The following is a 19,823-nucleotide window of genomic DNA, read 5'->3' as shown; positions in this document are numbered from 1 at the left end:
GTGTTAGCATTCAGTGTGTTCAGATTAATTTATTAATTTATTTTTAGCTTTTTGCTGAGTTTGATTGGTTCCCACAGATTCTGACTGTTTCAGTCAACCATGATTATAAGCATTTAACAAAAATATAATTTTATAGTGATTATGACTACAAAAAGCCATGTTTAGCCAAGCTATAAAAAGGTATATTTAGTTCTACATTACTAAAACTTTTAACATTCATGCATTTGGCAGATCCTTCCAGATTCATAATGTAGCTGAACTAATAAACACTCATTATTTTTGTCTCCGTGAGCTATTAAGTGCTATTATGTTGCATGATTATGCTGGTTTGTGGTTGATTTTTTATTTTTTTTTTCCACATTTATGGAAAAGCTGCAACACGTCATTATTAAACAATCTCACGTCACACGAACCGTCTTGAGCAACAAAAACTAAACCACATACACATCCTCCAGCTATCTGCTGAGAATCAACTTCCTCCATCAGCATCGGTGATCAACACAGACCACAGAAAAGCATCAGAGCGGAGAATCTTTCTGATTCTGAAGCTGCCAGCAGAGAGGTCTGTTTTAGATGTATGGGTAAAGTTATAGCTTAAAACTGATTTATTTTGTATGTAGTAGGAAGTTTTAGAACATGCACATACGTGTCCCTGGAGCACAAAAGCAATCATAAGTAGCATTTTACATAATACATTGTATGGGTCAAAATTATCCATTTTTCTTTTATGCCAAAAAAATAATTCAGTAAATATCATCATGCCCCATAGAGATATTGTCCTATCCTAACAAACCATACATCAATAGAAAGCTTAATTACTAAACTTTCAGAAAATGCATAAATCTCAATAAATAAAAAAAGACATTTATTACTGGTTTTCTGCTCCAAGTCTTTTTGATTTGTGTGGGAACCTTCAATAAGTGCTCTCTCTGATGGTTTGTTTTGATGCGTTTTACTGAAGCCAAAGCTTCAATGAATCGGATCATACCAATTGTGAAATTCCTGAGGTCGATAAAACTTTTGTGCGTACTTTAGCTTATTGATGTTCACGTTAATATTATCTCATGCTGACACAATACTGATTTAACGCTTTATGTGAACATAACAATATCACAGAAAGTATTTTGCGTGTTTTATGAGGTGATAAACCATTTAACCCCTCCTACGGAAACTAAGGTGACTCAGTCCTAGATAACGTTCCAAATGATTTGAATCTGTTGATTCATTTGAACCAAGTCGCGAACAGCGCTGTGGAAGAACTGAATCCTTGGACCGAACGAACCGATTCGCGGACTGATTCAAATGTCTTGTCCGGTTATTCAGTCAGAACAGAAGTTTGTCGGAGAGCGATCCACAGAGTTCAGCGGTGAGTTACAGATTACATACTTGATTTATTTATGACAAACATCGATTTAATAGAGTTTTGAGGAGAAACTGTCGTGATAAAGATTATATGAGCGAATCAACCAGGCGCGTTTGAACAACTCCGTTTGGACTTCGGCAGGTGTAAAAACTATTAAATCTCCTCAGTTTAGCGTCAAAAACACGTTTGTCACACGTTTAGTGTTTACAGGGTACTGAATAATCAAACACTAGACATGTGAAACCTGGAGAACAAATCTGAAACAGTGATTGAATCCGATTGTAAATGTAACGTTATACTGAATGATCAACACAACCGTGTAACATTGTAACGTTCACGCCGAGATACTTCACAATACCACGGTGTTGTCATTGTACCTTTATTAAAAAAAAAAACTTATTTCAATGGTACTTGTCCAAAACATTGTATTTTTCGCTTCTATTTTGTCACCGTCTTAAACCAAACTGATTGGGTTACTACAGAGGAGTTCTGATGCCTAGTTAGGGTGCTCACTAGATGTGAAACAACCCTGAGGTTTGGTTATAGTTATAGTTCAGTTTGTTGCAGATTTGACCAAAACAAACAAAAACATGGACTTTTTTTGCTTCTCTTTTGCATTTCTAGATATTCCCTATGTAGGGAGCTCACTAGGATTTGTTCAAAGTAATATTTTCAGTGTACTTTTCCAATAAAAGCATCCAAATGCATCCTAAATGACCAAAACGTGATAAAACCATGGTACTTTTTCACTTTTTTTTTTTCTTGGCTTTAGTGCAAACTGATTTCTTCATTGGCTGTGTCCCAAAAGCCGGTGGTTGTGTACCAGACTCCGTCCGTGTCAGGAGTGTTTGGGGTTATCACAGAGGAATGTGTGATGCACAGAAACAGCAGTTCATCTGAATCTGAATGAGAATCGGATGTTTAGGGCAATGACATCAGAATGCAAATCATCTGAAATGTGAGAGGGTGCGATTGTTTAATTCTGAATGAATTCTGGCTGATATTATCTCATTGTCATGCGCTGTGTGCATTGTCTATGAAGGTGAATTGTTTCTCAGGGTATTTTGGGAGATTTTGCTCTCTGCTCTTTCGGTGTGTGCTCCAGAACTGGACTAAACTCTCAGTCGTGACCGTAGAGGAGTGTTAATGTAATCTGAGTTTATTTTATTAAATCTTATTTAATTCCCCTCCTTTGGACACGTTTCGACTTGCATTTTAAGTCCCCTAGAGGCTCGTATCCCTTCACAGCACTCGCACACTTTCACGTCAGATACACACACAGTTCAGCTGTCTTACATTGACATTCATGCATTTAAGTGACTTTAAAAATTAAAAAAAAAAAAAAAAAGTTATCTTAAGTAATTAGACATACCTTTTTGATGACTTAATTTTAATTTAACAATTAAAATAGATTTTTTTATAGCGTTTTAGTTATTGTTAACTAAAACCTAAGATAAAAACAAAAAACATTTTTGTTACTTGAAATAAAGCTCAAAACAAATATGAATATTACAAACCGCAAATAAATAAAAAATAAAAATAAATTCAACCTATAAAAGATACCTTAAATGACAATGATATTAAACAAAGTGACTTAAAATTAAATTCAAATAAAAAATATAATTAATTAATTAAAAATATTGATAAAAATATGATGATATATAAATAATAGTAAAAATAAAACAACTGGCTGTTTTTGTAATAGTACTAACTAATCTTTGTTTCATTTCCAACTTTGAAAAATATATTTTGCCCTGTAAATAATGTAATGTTTACTTGTAGTAAAAACGCATCACACGAGTCAGTGAAAGGAGGTGATGTGAGTGAGTAGCAGTCTTATGTAATTAATACATCTGACGATGACGAGGCTGTCATTCGTTTATTTATAGTCCGTTTCCTCGAAGGTCAAGAGAACTTGTCTACATCTGTGAAACGTGTGATTTGGTGAACTATCACGAGCTGAAAGACACCCTAAAGATGAAACTGAGATGTTTAATGCTGCACAATCCAGGGAAATTCAGCAGACAACGGCATTCTGGGAAATGAAGTGTTCTGCAGGACTCTCGCTATAGTCACATGTGTCTCTATAGCTCTCTATGCAATACAGACCAGCCTCAAACATTACAATAACTGTGTTAATCATGCACAATTGTTCAGCTCTGCAGAAGATCAGTGTCATTATTCAGATCCATTCAGTTCAGTTCAATAATGAAACGAGTTTAAAAACAGAATAGAAAGAATAGAAAGTCCTCAGCAGAATGTGAGGGTTCAAGCGTGGTCGCAGGAGTTTGTGGTTGATGAAGTGTTTGAACAGATGTGTGTGTGTGTGTGTGATGGATGGTTAGAGATCTTTAATGGAAAGCTTTTGAAATGTCTTCTGACCACAGTGATGTCAGTGCCAGGAAAGAACACCTCCACACACACACACACACACACACACACACACACACACACACACACACACACACGCTACTTCTCGTTTTCCTCGAGAAGTTCAGTGTCACCATCGGTTAGTGTGTGTACATCATTACACAAGTGTCTTTTATTACGAAATAAAGCATTTCCAATCATCCTCTGCCTGTTCTCCTGAGTGTGATCGATAAATCATGAGATGATGTTTGATAAAGTCTCTTCTTTGATAAGATCGTGTGTGTGTGTGTGTGTGTGTGTGTGTATATGTGCACATTTAAAGGGCCAGCAGCCGGTTTTGCTGTAGGCTTCATGTGGTTTTGCATCGAATGGTTTGCATTAAAATCGTAATTGAAGTTGGTGCCGCTAATGTGTTTTTAATTGAATTCAGTCTGGTCTGTATGCATCTACTTCACCGGAAACCAGAATCAAATGAAGGATCTCTGTCTGTGTTACCAGCGCTGATAAAGAGTTGAGTCGGACACACCTTCAGTTCTGTGTGTTTGTGATCTCGGACAGGTTTGGACACGATAAGGGCTCCGCTCGCAGACATTCCTTCGGTCGGAGGAGTTTTACAGCAGGATGACGAGGATCGCGCCGGAGTTTCCTCGCGAGCGTCCGTGAGAACAGAACCAATCATGGCTCAGAGGGTCAGTTTTGACTTTGATCAGGTCCCTGAGTTCGAGTAAGTGACTTTTTACTGTTTCCATTCTTTCTTCTGCACTTCCTGTGTGTTCTGGGTGTGTGTGTGTGTGAGTCATTTACATACTAAATGTTTTTTTGTTGCTTCAAGCAGCACATTAAACATGAATATACCGTACTGGTTAAATGTTTGTGGTCAGTAAGTGTTTTTCCTTAGTGCTTTTATTCATTGAGTAGGCATTAACTTGATCAAAAGTGACATTAAAGACTTTTTACAAAATTCAGAAACACTTGAAGCTTTTACATGTAATGCATTTAAAAACAATAATAATTTGCCTGATAATGCAGTCTATAAGTCATTGTGCGATCTTATGAGTAATCATAACCACCTATCTATTCATTGTAACACGTTTTAAATGTATAATGCATTAAAACACACATTTGAAAATATTAGAATGCTTTTTAAATTTGGTTACAATTATGAAAAGATATAGTGCGTTACAGTGTGTGTTATGAATAGCTTTATAAAGTGTCTACATAAACGCTTCAAGTAAATTGATACAAGTATTAAAAAAAGAAAGAAAACTGTTTTAAACTCTGATAATAATCAGTAAATGATCATATTATTCTGATTTCTGAAGATCATGTGACACTGAAGACTGGAGGAATGATGCTGAAAATACAGCGGAGCATCACAGAAATAAATTACACTTTGACATAAATCTACATATAAAACAGATGTTTACATTAGAATAATATTACACAGTGTTACTTTATTTCTGCTCAGATAAACGCAGCCTTGTTGAGCGTTCGCTGATTGTTCTGTGTTGTTATTCATCAGGAGTCCAGTAGATGAGGATGGGGTTCATGATTCATTCAGTCAGCTGATCCAGGAACAGTCTCACGACCTTCATGATGTCATAGAGATGACCCCGCTTGACCTGGAGGAGGAGAGCAGAGGTCAGATCACAGCGCAGCTCATTCTTAGACAGGAAGTGACCTCAGACAGGACTCTGACAGCGCTGTGTGTGTTTCAGATGACGTGGAGTGTGAGGAGTCTGCGGTGTACCAGCGGTCTGACAGCGACGGGCCGCAGCAGACGGATCATCTGATTGGAGAACGCTGGTCATCTGACACGCTCAAAGTCCTGTCCTCCATGCCCAGCCGCACCATTGGTCAGTTTTGTTTTATCGATTAATTAAAGTGTAATATTTTGCCATAATTTCATGATGAATCACGATTTTGAATAGAAATATTACCAAACGTTAGAATTAGACACTTTGGAAATATTCCAATGCTAACGGTAAAGAGAAAAGAGCGATGCAACGTGATTAACTATATATAGTTTTTTTTTTTTTTTTACACTATAGTGTTATTAAAGAAAAAGTTACTTGAATATTTTTGTAGTTACATTTACATCAATAAAATTGAGATTTAATTTTTTTTTGCTTAATTGCCCAGCCTTAGTATTTTAGTTTTTTTGATAAAACTTAAAGGAGAGTGATATTATGCCCCTTTATTTGTAATATGTAACATAAATCTCAGGTGTCTCCAGAATGTGTCAGTGAAGTTTCAGCTCAGAATACCCCACACATCAATTATTATATCATAAAAAAAAGCCTATTTTGAGTGGAAGCAGAAACATGCTGTTTTTCGCGCCTGTCTCTTTAAATGCAAATGAGCTGCTGTGCCCCGCCCCTTTTCCAGAACAGAGCTGCGCCATTACAGCTGCTACCTGCTAAAAAACATCTGTTTTTGGTTCTGAAATGATGCGTTTGAAAGCATATTAGTTTAAACTTTTGAGAGAAGGATTTCTGAGTGCACACATCTAAAAGAAAGAAAGTCAGTGAGTACTAAACTAAGTTCTGTACTCGTTAATCTTGTTCTCGTTGCTTTGGTTGGTAGATCCACTGGGGACCTGATTATTAAAACCTGGAGAAGTCAGATTTCCATGACATGTCAGTTTAAATGAAAATATAAAAATAAAAACTATTAATTTCAGTGAATGCACAAACCTATATAAATCATTTTGCACAGGTTTTCGGGTTTCCTGCACAGCTTGTGTTATTTAACCCTTGATGATCTGAGTTGACTCTGTTTGATCAGGTCGCAGTCGTGGAGCGATCATCTCTCAGTACTGTAACCGCACCATGCAGCTGCGCAGACGCAGACAGAGCAGACCCTCCATCCAGCACTTCCCTCGATCCGCACGGCCCAGCATCCGCGGATACGGCATGGAAACAGACTCAGCCGGTTTTGAGGAAGAAGGTGACTTTTGGCTATTTCTACAAATACAGCTGTGCTACTGATGACTGCTTCTGTGCTGCAGGGACACACACGTGATGCCTGGAACATCTTAAACTGTGCCGTGCTGATCTCTGTGATGACTCTGTGTGTTTGTAGAGAATAAGAGGGAGCGCTTGGTCAATAATCTGCAGAACCTGTCAGCCGGTGATCGCGTGCGTGTGTTGAGAGCGATGCCGCTCAGTCTCTCAGAGAAGAAAGAGCTCAGGTAACTACAGTGAAACACACTCCACACCTGCTATTGTGTGTGATCTACATGTCCTGCAGCGCTGCTGAATATACCACAAAAACAACTCCTTTTTGGGTCTGAATAGAATCTGATGCATCACAAAATGTACGGTTTATCATAAGGTACAAAAGAAATTCAATTTTTAATTTGCAAAATAATGCAAAGGCAATAAATAGACATGAGTGGTGCAGTTCAGCTTCTGTGAGTTGATTCTTATTTGAATGAATCGTTAAAATGATTCATGAGTCTTTGAATCGCTGGCAGTTTAAGAGTTTAGTTTTGTTTAGATTGTTTGCTCCGACTGGATTTCCGTCTGTAAACAGAATCATGTTGAAACATCAGTGTTTGCTGAGTTCCTGATTTCTCCTGATCTTGTGTTTTTCAGGATGTTGGTGTTGAATAAAGCCGAACACTCGGTGTCTCAGAGTCAGATTCCCTGCTGCAGTCAGCTCAAGTATTACATCATCATCGTGAGTCTCTGTTTTAGTACTTCAGCTGAAACTAAGTGGAAATAAGAAATGGCTTTATTATTTATTTCAACATGGTAATAAAAGTTGCTACTTTATTTTTTAAGAACAGTAGTTTCGTTCTGTAGATAGCCTGTATTTGTCATGAAGTGTGCGGCTGTCTTTGAGATTCAGCCATTGGTCAGTGATTGTTTTAGTGTGTGTGTGTGTGTGTGTGTGTGTGCGAGTGAAGGTGCGTGCATCCCTTTTTCGCTTTACTTCACTTTTTAGTAGCTTAAAATCACTGTGCACATTTTACTTTCACTTTTGAATTGGCATCAGTTCAGCATCAATTGCTTGAACGCAACAACAAAATAAACGTCAAACTTACTTCAGCCTATTTATTAACAAAAGAAATAAAAACACACAGTGCTATAGGGCAGGATATGCCAAATATAAAATGACATAACGTATGTAAAGTTTAAATAGGTATACAAATCTGGAAATAAGAAACTTAGAAAGTGTTTTAGCAAAACGAGTAAGAAAGCTTGGAGGCACACCAAATAAATAAATGACAAAGTTTAATTAAAGTAAAAGTCTGCAAGCAATGTGGAACCAATTAAATAAGAAACTAATGATTAAGAAAAAAATCCCAAATCACCTTAGATAATCGTCAGAAGTCAACAGTCTTTTCAGTGCCTTTTGCATCTTGTGTGTCTCTCCTCACTCTTCATCAGATTAAACACCGTCTGTCACAGCAAGTGTGTGTGTGTGTGTGTGTGTGTGTGTGTATCAGGGTATTAAGGGTAGTTTTGCGGTGTTGTTTCACAGGTGTGTAGTGGAGCATGTCAGAGTTTGTTTTGAATGGTTTTACACTGTGTGTCAGATGTGCAGATGTACTTTATTACTGAAGACAATACACGCTCTCTGACATTCAGTTCAGGTTCAGAGTTGTTTTATTGGCATCAGCTGAACACTTGCATTAAACTGAGGCGTGCTGCAACATGTCACAGTGGAAATGGATCAAAATAAGCTGTTAGTATTGAGCATTTCAAAAAAACGAAAAAGTATTTATGTATTCATTTTATTTAGTTTTAGTCATTGTAGTACATCAACTGAAACCAAACTAAAATGATAAATGTTTTGAGGAAGTTGCATTCTCGACAACATTTATCAAGCAACAAAGTGTTTTTTAACCTTTAACCCCAGCCTCAGAGGAGACAACAAGGCAGTGGATTTAATGAATTATTTTCTCTTTGTTGCTGCTGCCACACAGATCTAAATTTGCGATAAAGATGATAATCAGAACCAAAGCAGCAGCAGCTCATTAGCATTTAAAGAGACAGGCACGAGAAACAGTGTTTGTGATGTGTGTGTCAGGCGCTGAGGCACGGCTGGTACGGCTGGCTCTCGTTCCTGTCCTCGCTGCAGTTGTGGCAGACGGCTCTGAAGTGTGTGGGCGGCCGCTTCGGGACAGGCGTCCTCTCCTATTTCGTCTTCCTCAGAACGCTCCTCTTCTTCAACGTCTTCCTGTTCCTGGTCACGGGTGTGTTGCTGGTGGTTCCTCAGGCCATTGCTCATCCAGATCATGACCAGAACGTCACTGTCAGGAGCACATGGGGCCTGGAGGTGCTCACGGGTGCTGTAAGTGCATTAATATACACACAATTACATATTTACATTTAGGCATTTAGCAGACGCTTTCATCCGATGGGACTTACAAATGAGCACAAGTCTCAGTTAGCCTAATGCAGTAGGCAATGCTTTTTTTAATATAATAAATACAAAGAAAATAAGAAGTTAGAATAGAAATAGAATAGAGAGTGCAAGTGTTAGAGGACTATTTCTATAATAAATAAAAAGAAAAGTAGTTAGAATAGAAATATAATAGAGTGCAAGTGTTAGAGGACTATTTCTATAATAAATAAAAATAAATAAGTAGTTAGAATAGAAATAGAATAGAGAGTGCAAGTTTTAGAGGGCCATTTCCATAATAAATAAAAATAAAATAAGTAGTAAGTATAGAAATAGAATAGAGTGCAAGTGTTAGAGGGCCATTTCTATAATAAAAAAAGTAGTTAGAATAGAAATATAATAGTGTGTGCAAGTGTTCGAGGACTATTTCTATAATAAAAAGAAAATGAGTAGTTAGAATAGAAATAGAATAGAGAGTGCAAATGTTAGGGGGCCATTTCCATAATAAATACAAAGAAAATTAGTTGTTAGAATAGAAATAGAATAGTGGGCAATTTCTATAATAAATAAAAATAAAATAAGTAGTAAGTATAGAAATAGAATAGAGTGCAAGTGTTAGAGGGCCATTTCTATAATAAATAAAATAAGTAGTTAGAATAGAAATAGAATAGAGTGCAAGTGATAGAGGGTAATTTTATAATAAAAATAAAATAAGTAGTTATAATAGAAATTGAAAAGAGTGCAAATGTTAGGGGTTCAAGTGTTTTTGTTTTAATAAAAATGAAAACCAATAGAATTAGAATAGAGTGCTAGAGTTAGAGGGTCAAATGCGGATGGAAGAGATGTGTTTTAGCTGTTTCTTGAAGATGGTTCAGGACTCATTCCACCAGGAGGAAACGGTTAATGTGGAAGTCTGAGAAAGTGATTTTCTGCTAATCGAGGGGAATAACACAAGTGAAGCGATCAGTGAGATTCACGTTTTGTCTGTGAAACTCTGTTAAAGTGTAATGTATTTCTGTGATGCTCCGCTGTATTTTCAGCATCATTCCTCCAGTCTTCAGTGTCACATGATCTTCAGAAATCATTCTCATATGATGATTTACTGCTCAAGAAACAGTTAGACTGTAGGTGGACCTTGACTTTTATTTGATGCTGTAAGTGATATGCTTCACGATCACACTTCTCTCTCTCTCAGGGTTATTTCTCACACTCTCTGCTGTATTACGGATACTATAGTAATAGAATGCTACAGACGGGTCACAGCTGCTCTGCGCCCAGGAATGGGACGTCCTGCAGTTCTGGACTGTCTTATAACATGCCTCTCGTTTACTTCTTCACCATCGGCGCTGCCTTCTTCATCACCTGCATCATCCTCGTCTACAGGTGAGGCTCTCTTGAAAGCATTGTTTATGTTTAAGTTAAGTTTTATTGAACTATTCTAACCCTGGTAATGGTCTGCCGTCTAGATGAGCTGCACTGATCCTCTGTGTTCCTGTTTTCCAGCATGTCCAAGTCGTTCGGTCAGAGTTTCCGCATCGATAAATCTAAAGGCCTGTTGACCATAAAGGTCTTCAGCTCTTGGGACTTTAAAGTCATCAAGAAAAGCTCAGTGAAACTGCAGCGGGCAAACATCAGCACACAGCTGAAGGTCAGAACACATATGATCCACATATGACTCGCATGTACACTTATGATCCATGTCAAACACACATGCACACAGGTAAGATCAGTGTATGAGATGAATGCACACATATGATTGATATGACATGCATACACACACACATAATCAATTTGACACACATACACACGTATGATCCAAGTATGGAACACATGCACACGTATGACTGATTTATAACACTCATACACATACATATGACCAATGTTTGACACACATGCACATATATGATTGATATATGGCATGCATGCACAAAAGTATAATTCATGTATGAAATGCAGAAAAACATGTATGATACATGCACATGTACGATTGATTTATAATGTGCATACGCACACACATGATCCATGAATGACACACACACACACACATGTATGATCCATGTATGATATGCAAGCACACACGTGTGATTCATGTATGACAAGCATGCACACACACACACACGTATGATCCATGTATGACATGCACACAAACACACACACACACACACACACACGTGTGATTTATGTATGACATGCGTTCTCACACACACACACACACACACACACATACATGTATGATCCATGTATGACAAGCATGCACACACATGATTGATATATGACATGAATACACACACACACACACACACATGATTGATATATGACATGAATACACACACACACACACACACATGATTGATATATGACATGAATACACACACACACACATGATTGATATATGACATGAATACACACACACACACACACACATGATTGATATATGACATGAATACACACACACACACACATGATTGATATATGACATGAATACACACACACACACACATGATTGATATGACATGAATACACACACACACACACATGATTGATATGACATGAATACACACACACACACACATGATTGATATATGACATGAATACACACACACACACACACACACACACATGATTGATATATGACATGAATACACACACACACACACACACACATGATTGATATATGACATGAATACACACACACACACACACACACATGATTGATATATGACATGAATACACACACACACACACACACACACACATGATTGATATATGACATGAACACACACACACACACACACATGATTGATATATGACATGAATACACACACACACACACACACACACACATGATTGATATATGACATGAATACACACACACACACACATGATTGATATATGACATGAACACACACACACACACATGATTGATATATGACATGAATACACACACACACACACACACACATGATTGATATATGACATGAATACACACACACACACACATGATTGATATATGACATGAACACACACACACATGATTGATATATGACATGAACACACACACACACACACATGATTGATATATGACATGAACACACACACACATGATTGATATATGACATGAATACACACACACACACACACACACATGATTGATATATGACATGAACACACACACACGTTCCACGTCTCACACACCGTGTAAAGCACATGCTTCAGCTGTTCTCTGTTTGCAGGAGCTGGTGGCTGAAGTGAACCATCAGGAGCTCAAGTTCCCTGTTCTCCAGCGGCTCTTCCGGCTCTTCATCCACACGCTGGCATGGATCATGTGTTTGGGAAGCACGATAGCGTGTGTGCTAGCTGTGTATTACTTCTCTGAACACATGCACGGGGTACGACAGATGCTTTTTGATCCATTGACTCAGAAGACAGGAAAGACAGGCTCACATTTTGTATTTTGCTGCGAGCTGACTTAAAAACACAGGAACGCTGCCTCAGGTTTGGCCAGAACGAGGGAACTTAGAAGTCAATATAATGTAGCTATATACAGTCAGGTCTATTATATACACACATTTATTATATAACTGCAACTTGAATATGTTTTGGTCAGCATCTAAAATGTATGTCTAAATATATATATGGACCTGACTGTATGTGTAGTCTTTATGTCCAGAGTTAATTTATAATTTTTTCATATGCTGTCCAAGTATTATATTATATATATTATATTGTATTTCTAGTAACACAATCTGTTATTTTTGTTGTGGAGAATTTGCTCTATAAACAACATGCTCTGGTTTAATGTGTCAGTGTGTTTATTTACTTTGTTCATTCACTCTCTTCCCCCCCCCCTCTCTCTCCCTCCCCCCCACCTCTCTCTTTCTCTCTCTGCCCCCCCCCTCTCTCGCTCGCTCTCTCTCTCTGTCTCTCCCCCCCCCCCCCCAGGATCTGCTGAAGCGCGCTGGCTCCCGTTCGTCTGATCCGCTGCTGGAGGAGGCCAGACTGTTGGCCGTTCCTGTCTTTGTGTCCAGCTTTAACCTTCTCCTGCCTGGATTCTTCAACGCTGTGGCCTGGATGGAGGAGTACGACTCTCCCAGTGTCCTCAATTACGTCTCCATCAGCAGGTAGAACAGCCGCCCGCTTTCACAGCGACCTGATGAATGTATTTTCCCCTGTCATTTAAAAAAAAAAATCATACGTGACTCTAGAGCACATGAAATTGAGATTTATACATCTTCTGAAAGCTGAATAAATCATCTCTTCATTGATGTGTGGTTTGTTCGGAGGACAATATTTGTCTGAGATACAACTATTAGAAAATCTGGAATCAGAGGGAGCAAAAAAAATCATCTTTAAAGTTGTTCAAATGAAGTTCTTAGCAATGCATATTACTAATCAAAAAGTTTTGATGATAGAATTTACTAAATATCTTCATTGAACATGATCTTTACTTAATATCCTAATGATTTTTGGCATAAAAGTAAAATCTATAATTGTATATGTACATTCATATATGTTTTTCTTCATCTGTTGCATTGAGAGTCAAGCATGTTTTGACAGTGTGATGATGGAAAGGCTATTACTATATAACAAATGAACAGTGTCAGAGCTTATGGTCTTATAACATGAAAATGTTTCTATATGGATCTGAACAGTAAGTGTCTGTTGCGCTGGTTAACCCTTTGTGTTCTGATGCATGAGATGTTTGGTCTCCTCAGGAACCTGCTGCTGAAGGTGAGTGTGCTGGGAGTGCTGTGCTATCATTGGCTGGGCCGCGTGGCGTCAGATCCTCAGAGTCTGGGTTTAGAGGTGAGTCTCGTGGTGTGTGTGCGGCGCTGCGTCTGGATCACGATCTCTGATGCTGGTGTTTCTGTGCTCAGTGCTGGGAGAGTTTCGTCGGGCAGGAGCTGTACCGCTTCCTCCTGATGGACTTCATCTTCATGCTGCTGGGCACCTTCTTCGGAGAGTTTCTGTGGAGGTCAGCGGCTCACACCGTTCTTTCAGTAGCGTTCCCAGGAGCTTTATTTCATTTCATTTTTACTTGTGTGTATATTTACAGGTGCTGGTCATATAATTCGAAAAAAGTTGATTTCACTAATTCCATTAAAAAAGTGAAACTTATATATTATATTCATTCATTACACACAGACTGATATATTTCAAATGTTTATTTCTTTTCATTTTGATGATTATAACTGACAACTAAGGAAAATCCCAAATTCAGTATTTCAGAAAATTAGAATATTGTGAAAAGGTTCAATATTGTCATGTTGTAAGTCTTGTTTTTAAAGGTTATTTGGCTGTTTAAAAAAAAATATATCTTAACATTATATTTTTATTTAATTAAACATTTAAAGTATTGTAGTCATATTTTAAAATATAATTTAATTTACAAAAATATATATATTTTAATTGTCTTGTTTTTGAACAACTATTGGGCTGTTTAAAAGAAATATGAACATGTCAGACCTTGTTTATGAAGACATTTAATTTATCTTTTATTTATTGCAACATTGTTTTTTAAATGTTTTGATTTTATCCAAATGTTTACATTTGTTAAAAATACAGTTTTAAGTTTAATGTATTCTATATTAATGTTGCAATAAATAAAATGTAAGAATCTATTTATTCAATCATTCTTTTTTTTAATTTTCATTTCACTTTTAAAGGGAATCTTTAATATCTCAGAGACCTAAAATATCTAATTCTTTACTGCTCTTTTCCCAAAAATCTAATTATCATGAAGGCAGTTGCTGAAATTCATGAAAAAGTTTTTATTGTTAAATTATTTATTTTTAAAATTTATTAAAAAACAGTTTTTATTTGATTTATATATTTTCTCTTGTGCAGGGTGTTTTCTCAGAAGGCTCTGAAGAGGAAGAGGAAGCCCGTGTTTGATATCGCCAGGAACGTTCTGGAGCTCATCTATGGACAGACTCTGGCCTGGTAGCGTTGGTTCACATTAAGTGCACTGAATAGTGTCCTCTGTTCTCCATCAGTGATGTGTGATGTCTCGTCTGCAGGCTGGGTGTGTTGTTCTCTCCTCTGCTGCCCGCGGTTCAGATCATTAAACTGATCTTTCTCTTCTACATGAAGAAGGTTTGTTTGTTCGACTTCTGCTTTTCTTTGTGCAGTTAACAGCCTGACGTGACCCTAAAGCACAAAACCTTTGAAATCTGAGAAAGCAAAAAAAATCTAAATATTGAGAAAATCATCTTTAAAGTTGTTCAAATGAAGCTCTTAGCAATGAATATTACTAATCAAAAATTAAGTTTGGGTATATTTACAGTAGGAAGTTTACTAAATATCTTCATGAACATAATCTTTACTTAATATCCTAATGATTTCTGGCATCAAAGAGAAATGTATAATTGAGACTCATACAATGTATTGTTGTCTGTTTCTATAAATACACATCTGTGACACTGATGACTGCTTCTGTGCTGCAGGACTCATGTGTTATAATGAAAGTATTAAAAGTGTCGTTGAGTGTTGTGATTTGAAAGACATTGTGTTTGTGTTTGTCGGCTGCAGGTCAGTCTGAAGATGAACTGTCAGGCGTCGGGGAAGCCGTGGCGCGCCTGTCAGATGACCACCATCTTCATCACGCTGCTGTGTTTCCCAGCATTCCTGGGTGCCGCCGTGTGTGTGACCTACACCATGTGGACGTGAGTGTCGAGTCTCTCTCTCACACACACACACACACACACATCTGTCACTGCTCCATATAAGGATTTCATCATACATGCTACAGCAGTAATTATTAATTAATTAATTAATTTATTCATTCTTACATTTCTCAAATTTTCATCAAGTTAAAGTGCAACTAAACCCCTGGTCAGAGCCTGACTCCACCCACTGGCAATATTTGAAAAATGCTGAAAAGTGGGAGGAGCACAGTGGAGATAGAGGGGATGAGCCGAGGGCGGGGCTAAGTGGGTGGGGCTTGAACCTGAGACCCGCAGTGACGGATTGATTGACAGCTGATGTCAGAGTCGCTAAAATGGAAAGTAACTTGTAACTGTCCTGACTGATGCAATACTATGCTACTAACTAACTATGCTTCTAACAAAACTAACGTTACACTAATAACCATGCTAATTAACTACATAGGCTACATGAAATAATCTAAATAACTATATAAATGCTATGCTAAATAGATGCTATTATACTTCAATAGGAAAAATCAACTGCAGTAGCCACCGTTCAACCTGAAGAGGGCAGCACTCATATATTGTAGAATTAAAACACTTTATACTCTAATGTCAAAAGAGTTCCTCGAATCAGTGAACAGCACTAATAAAGCCCCATTCTTACAGATCATTAACTAAAGAAGTTGGTTTAGGGTTTAGTTACCCTTTAAAGACACACTTGGAGACACTTCTACAGTTTTTATTTCCAGTTTTACATGAGAAAAAAAAACCTTGCAGCATTCTATGTATTAATTTTATATCTATTTATTTAACGTTCAACACTTTCATTCTTTGGAGACTCTTTATTTGTTTTTGTCTACATTATTGCAACATTTCATGATGTTTTGGAAAATATCATCATAAATATTAATGTTCCAGTATTTAAAGGTCAACTAAAACATAAGAGTACATTTCTTTATGCTCTCATTTTTTTATTTAACTTTTGCATGGCGTGTGTGTCTGTCTGTCTCTCTCTCTCTCTCTCTCTCTTTGTGTGTGTGTGTGTGTCTGTGTGTGTGTCTCTGTCTCTCTGTGTGTGTGTGTGTGTGTGTGTGTGTGTGTGTGTCAGGATAAAGCCGTCGAGCCGCTGCGGTCCGTTCCAGGGGCTGAAGACCATGTTCCAGGCGGGGAAGCGCTGGTTTCAGGAGCTGGCGGCGGTGAACCCTGACCTGCACTGGCTGCCCACGGCTCACGCTTACCTGGTGGAGAACCCGCTCTTCCTCTTCATGTCTGCCGGCATCTTCCTGTGAGTCACAGCAGTTGAACACAGTAGTGAACCTACAGTGAGGATCTAGACAGATTATTATAATCCGAGATCTCCTCTAAAACTCTATTTGAGACTACAGTAATTCACATATATATATAGTTTTACATGAAATAGGTTTTTCATATTTAATATTAGTTATTTGTGCATTCTTATGTTCCATATTACTTATATTCATTACAACATTCCATGTTTTTACAATTTCATGTTAATTTTATTTTGTCATATTTATTCCCTACACACTTTTGGAGACACCTGTTTACAGGAAATGTTACAAAATTAATAAGTTCATACGTTACATTTTTTTGCTAATTTGGTTTATTTACTGTAAAATCCATCCATACTTTGGAGACTGCCATTTTCTTTCTTTTTTTCCTTTTTCCTATTTTACTTGTATTTCTTATTTAATGTTAAATCCCTCAGTATGTTGAAACACTGTTTTATTGTTTTATACAATTTTATAATAGAGAATGTATTACATGCTTACATTTCATTTGACTTTTATTCTCCATAATCTATTTATAAATCTACTGTAAAATCTCTCTGTATTTTTGGAGATTCAAACCTATCAGCACATCACTTTCAAGCACAGAACTGTGATCTGAACCAGAAGCGATGGAGATCATAAAACAGACAGATATAACATATAAAAGAGACCGATCTGAGATGCAGAAGCTTCTCTGTGAGGGATTGATGTTGTGTGTGTGTGTGTGTGTGTGTGTGTGTGTGTGTGCAGGATCGTGATCTACTTCCACAGTCAGGTGGTGGACGGTCAGCGGAAGATCATCGAGCTGCTTCAGGAGCAGATTGAGAATGTGAGATGTGAATCATGTGAATATGTAACTGTATCATATGTCTGACAGTAGCATGACATCACTTCCTGTTCCTGTTGATTCAGGAGGGTGAGGATAAGAAGTTCCTGATCACACGACTGCAGGACATCCATGAGGGCAAACGAGGAGCAACGCCACGCCGTGTGAAAGGACCCAGCGAGGTACACACACACACACACTCACACACATCTTTGACTCACTGCAGAATCCCTCACTCATCCCATCTGCGTCTTGTTTCAGGATTCCAGTTATTCCTGACGCTCTTCACGAACTGATGGAGCCACAGAGACGACCTGAGCAGCCAGACGCTGTTCCTACAGTCCAGAATCACTCTCCACATGGAGACCAGAGGAGATCAACACTAGCTCTGCTAGCGTCGCTTCACTGGATTCTGGCTAAATCTGTTGGATTTATACTGGTGATGGTGTTTTCATGTCGTCTCTGATACTGAGACACTTTTAATTTTACTGTGAAATATTTCATACTCACTGTTCCTCAGCCCTCAGAAACTGGACCTTCTGTTTAATATACTGGGATACTGTTTTAAATAAATATGTTTTATTATTATTATTATTAAATTGTACCTTTTGTATTTTACACACACACACACACACACACATATATATAAACAGTTTCTAGTTGTATAATTAGAATCTTATCAAAAAGTTGATTTCACTAATTCCATTCAAACAGTGAAACTTGTATATTATATTCATTTATTACACACAGACTGATATATTTCAAATGTTTATTTATTTTAATTTTGATGATTATAACTGACAACTAAGGAAAATCCCAAATTCAGTATCTCAGAAAATTAGAATATTGTGAAAAGATTGAATATTGAAGACACCTGGTGCCACACTCTAATCAGCTAATTAACTCAAAACACCTGCAAAGCCTTTAAATGGTCTCTCAGTCTAGTTCTGTAGGATACACAATCATGAGGAAGACTGCTGACCTGACAGTTGACCAAAAGATGAACATTGACACCTTGCACAAGGAGGACAAGACACAAAAGGTCATTGTAAAAGAGGCTGGTGTTCACAGAGCTCTGTGTCCAAGCTCATTAATAGAGAGGAGAAGGGAAGGAAAAGATGTGGGAGAAAAAAAGTGTAGAAGCAATAGGGATAACCGCACTCTGGAGAGGATTGTGAAACAAAACCCATTCAGAAATGTGGGGGAGATTCACAAAGAGTGGACTGCAGCTGGAGCCAGTGCTTCAAGAACCACTACACACAGACGTATGCAAGACATGGGTTTCAGCTTCACATTCCTTGTGTCAAGACACTCTTGAACAACAGACAGAACCAGAAGTGTCTCGCAGTTATGTTCTCTGATGAAAGTACATTTAGCATTTCCTTTGGAAATCAGGGTCCCAGAGTCTGGAGGAAGAGAGGAGAGGCACACAATCCACGTTGCTTGAGTCCAGTGTAAAGTTTCCACAGTCAGTGATGGTTTGGGCTGCCATGTCATCTGCTGGTGTTGGTCCACTGTGTTTTCTGAGGTCAAAGGTCAACACAGCCGTACACCAGGAAGTTTTAGAGCACTTCATGCTTCCTGCTGCTGACCAACTTTATGGAGAAGCAGATTTCATTTTCCAACAGGACTCTCACCTGCACACAGAGCCAAAGCTTCCAGTACCTGGTTTAAGGACAATGGTATCCCTGTTCTTAATTGGCCAGCAAACTCGCCTGACCTTAACCCCAGAGAGAATCTATGGAGTATTGAGAAGAGGAAGATGTGATATTTCAGACCCAAGAATGCAGAAGAGCTGAAGGCCACTATCAGAGACACCTGGTCTCTCATAACACCTGAGCAGTGCCACAGACTGATCCACTCCACGCCACGCCGCATTGCTGCAGTCATTCAGACAAAAGAGACACAACTAAGTATTGAGTGCTGTACATGCTCATACTTTTCATCTTCATGCTTTTCATTTGCCAAGA

General features: G+C 37.9%; 1 protein-coding gene across 1 annotated transcript; it reads left to right on the top strand.

Annotated features, from left to right (window-relative positions):
- Positions 1 to 1,265: 1,265 nt before the first annotated feature.
- Positions 1,266 to 18,447, top strand: LOC113111266 (transmembrane channel-like protein 6). The gene is made up of 21 exons (XM_026275872.1): positions 1,266 to 1,366; positions 4,292 to 4,457; positions 5,256 to 5,374; positions 5,452 to 5,589; positions 6,521 to 6,682; positions 6,818 to 6,926; positions 7,333 to 7,417; positions 8,774 to 9,037; positions 10,284 to 10,471; positions 10,592 to 10,736; positions 12,322 to 12,477; positions 13,031 to 13,209; positions 13,804 to 13,894; positions 13,966 to 14,063; positions 14,936 to 15,031; positions 15,109 to 15,184; positions 15,620 to 15,753; positions 16,847 to 17,023; positions 17,778 to 17,856; positions 17,940 to 18,035; positions 18,115 to 18,447. The coding sequence occupies exons 1-21, from the start codon at positions 1,303 to 1,305 to the stop codon at positions 18,130 to 18,132; spliced, it is 2,640 nt and encodes an 879-aa protein (XP_026131657.1). The 5' UTR covers positions 1,266 to 1,302; the 3' UTR covers positions 18,133 to 18,447.
- Positions 18,448 to 19,823: the final 1,376 nt, after the last annotated feature.

Source organism: Carassius auratus, chromosome 11 (assembly GCF_003368295.1).
Source record: "Carassius auratus strain Wakin chromosome 11, ASM336829v1, whole genome shotgun sequence".
NCBI classification, from domain to species: domain Eukaryota; kingdom Metazoa; phylum Chordata; class Actinopteri; order Cypriniformes; family Cyprinidae; genus Carassius; species Carassius auratus.
Note: the sequence above shows the minus strand (reverse complement) of the source record. Positions and strands in the feature narration are given on the sequence as shown.